Source organism: Camelina sativa, chromosome 16 (assembly GCF_000633955.1).
Source record: "Camelina sativa cultivar DH55 chromosome 16, Cs, whole genome shotgun sequence".
Taxonomy (NCBI): Eukaryota; Viridiplantae; Streptophyta; class Magnoliopsida; order Brassicales; family Brassicaceae; genus Camelina; species Camelina sativa.
Window position 1 is genome coordinate 9069622 of NC_025700.1, and position 2854 is coordinate 9072475.

At 39.2% G+C, this 2854-nt stretch overlaps 1 protein-coding gene across 1 annotated transcript in view; it reads right to left on the bottom strand.

Annotated features, from left to right (window-relative positions):
• The window catches only part of LOC104753501 (BEACH domain-containing protein B-like), an 11128-nt gene continuing 8504 nt past the window's right edge, over positions 231–2854 (bottom strand). The window contains exons 20-24 of the mRNA XM_010475746.2: positions 2823–2851; positions 2332–2457; positions 1816–2187; positions 1505–1736; positions 231–1193 (exon numbers count right to left, since the gene is read on the bottom strand). Coding sequence (XP_010474048.1) covers positions 511–1193; positions 1505–1736; positions 1816–2187; positions 2332–2457; positions 2823–2851 — 1442 coding nt within the window. The 3' untranslated portion in view covers positions 231–510. The remainder of the gene's footprint in view (positions 1194–1504; positions 1737–1815; positions 2188–2331; positions 2458–2822; positions 2852–2854) is intronic.

Genomic DNA, 2854 nt, shown 5'->3' on the forward strand with positions numbered 1-2854 from the left:
GATCTGTAGTTAGAGTAATTAGTTATTTAATTTTGTTTTTTTTCTTAGTCATTCTTGCAAATTTTCCAAATTGCTTTGATGTTTTTTTGTCAAATAAAGAAAGTAAAATAGGTTCGATTAGACTCGCAAGGGGTAGTGATGGAATATTGGATTGGTATATGTTTCGGTCAGAGCCTCATTTGCATTAATCTATACCACGGAGATTCATCATAGCTACATTGAGTCATTCATTGACAATGGGAAATTCTCGATTTAAACCTGGAGTATTGTATACTAATCGTATGACCTCTTCAACCACATCTCTATTGTCTAGTATAGTATTGTTACATCAATTAACATCTCTCTATTGTCTATGCATCTTAACTGCTTAAGATGAGATATATTGCACATTTACAAGGCAGTGAAAATTGTCATGTCCTCTCTGCAGAACACAAGATTAGCCCAAAATCGAGAACCCCATTACTTAACCAATGGATTAATCGGACATAAATTTACATACACAAGATAGAATCAGGATTTTGTGCTCCAGATTGGGCTCGGTTTCCGATGTTGAGGATTCTCGATAGAATAAACAAGAAGGGCTCCATCTTTTGTCCCTGCTAAGAAACACTCTTCCTGAGTTACAGTTAGAGAAGTGATTATTTTTCCCGCTCCATTATACCTTCTTACTACTTCAAGTGTGTTCATAGACCGGACAACTATTTGTCCTTGGTCACCGGCACTGACCAAGAACTCTCCACATTTACTAAGTTCAAGACAGTTGATGCGTCCATTTGACTCCGAGCTAGCCAGATGTTTTCCGTTAATGGAGTAGAGGTGCAGACTAAGATCATCATCACCGTACAAAACAATTCGTCCATGGTGCGATGCAGCAATCTTCGACACTGCACTGCCTGAAGGATGTTTTAAAGATCTTATGTATCTTCCTTCCCGCAATGTGTGGAATACACATGTTCCATCTTTTGACCCACTAATGACTATATCAAGATCAGTGCTGACGTATAGGCAGGTTATGATATCATCATGACCACAAAGAATATGAGAAGGAGCATCGGCGAGGACAATATCTTTCCGCATTACGTCTGCCTGCGTATTTCTGACCCTCTTTTCAGGTGTTCTCATGCGGATAACGTCCCACACCATCACAGTCGTGTCATAGCTACCAGTAGCAAGGATACTCGAATCAGCAGTCACTGCAGCATCACGATATATTCAGTAACGCATCAGTGGCTTGTGGAATTACAAAACATGATATATGTAGACCTGGTTAACGAGAACCCTATTTTGATAAACAAGTTAAAGCACCTAGGTTGTGGAACTGGCTGAATCCAACTCTTACTATTCTTCACATAATTTCATATTGGAGTATTTCTCGAACATTAACAGCATCCTATTCTAGAAGTCTAATATTGGCTAGGAGCTCATCTACGTGATCATTTATTCATTTCTAAGAAAGCAGCAGTATCTTCAACCAGGCAAAAGAAGCAGAGAACAAAGAGCATACCTGCAACACAACTTACGACATCTTTATGATGTCGGATGCTCTGGACTACCCGTCCATCAGACAAGGATATGACGTGAAAACTGTTCTCCCAGTTTCCACATGAAACCAGAAAATTTTCCAGTGGTGCATGCATTGCGGCAAAGCACTGTGATCCGAGTTCAACATTGTCTGCTAGGGGACTTCCAATGTTACGGGGAGAGAGAACATCAGAACCAACTCCAAAGAATGGATCCTGCAATACCGAGGCCTCAACTGAAGTGAATTAAAGAATATCGAACTGAAAGAGTCCAAAAGGATGATACTGAACATACCTGAGCGCTAGAAAAAGTAAAATTTCCGCCAGAATGTAGTTGAGTTGTCAACCAAATCTTGACTGACAAAGTTAGACCTTGGTTAACGAGAACTATATTTGAATCCACTACACCAACATATAGAACTGCTGATGGGGGATGAGTTGTAGCGGGAAGAATAGAAGTCAAATTAATGGAAGCAGGCGCAAAGTACAACGGATGTGCAATTGGAATAGGTGGCCCTCTTCTTGGATGTTTCTTCCGGAAAATTTGGATGGGAGTTTGACCAAAATTAGCGATCTGATCTTCTATTGCTGATATTTGCAATTCATCTTCCATATTTTCGGGGTCGACAGCACCTTCATATGTAAGGTAGTAAAAGATATTTGCTGCCTGCAATTCAAGTTTTTATTTAGTAAGAACAATTCGGGAAGCTTCAATACCATGTAAACAAAAAAAGAAAAAAAATGCTTGTGAAATATGAACTATCACAGCTGGCAAGAAATAAGGTAGTTTTCGAAAATTATTCAGGAGTACCTCCACAGCTGGTTTGCCACGCTGTTTGTGTCCAAATATCAAGTCAATCCAATCATGGAGATGAGAACTAACATACTCGCTCTCTAGGGCTTCTCTATTACGAGCAATGAACATCTCTGGAGAACCCTGCATATTTAATCCGTACCTAAGTTCTCATGGAGATAAAACAACAGAAGAATGCAACAATTGATTGGAGGTACATTCAGGATTTCTGGAATCCAACCCCGTCACTACGATTCCTTAACGCCGCCCAAACACCACCAAAATAAAGTTCTAATTTTAGCTTGTTACTGAACATTGCTATTGTCTCCAAATAATAATTATCCTATAGGTGTTATCCTTTTTAAAGGACCAAAAACGTCTCATTGAACATGTTTACCATATTTCAAGATTGGGTAGCAAACATTAATAAATTACTCGATTCATATGTAGTGCCATATTCAGTTTTCGCACCAAACATCAAACTAATTCAGCGCTCAACTACAAACTACCGTGTAAATCCTATGTGTGAGAAGCATACCTT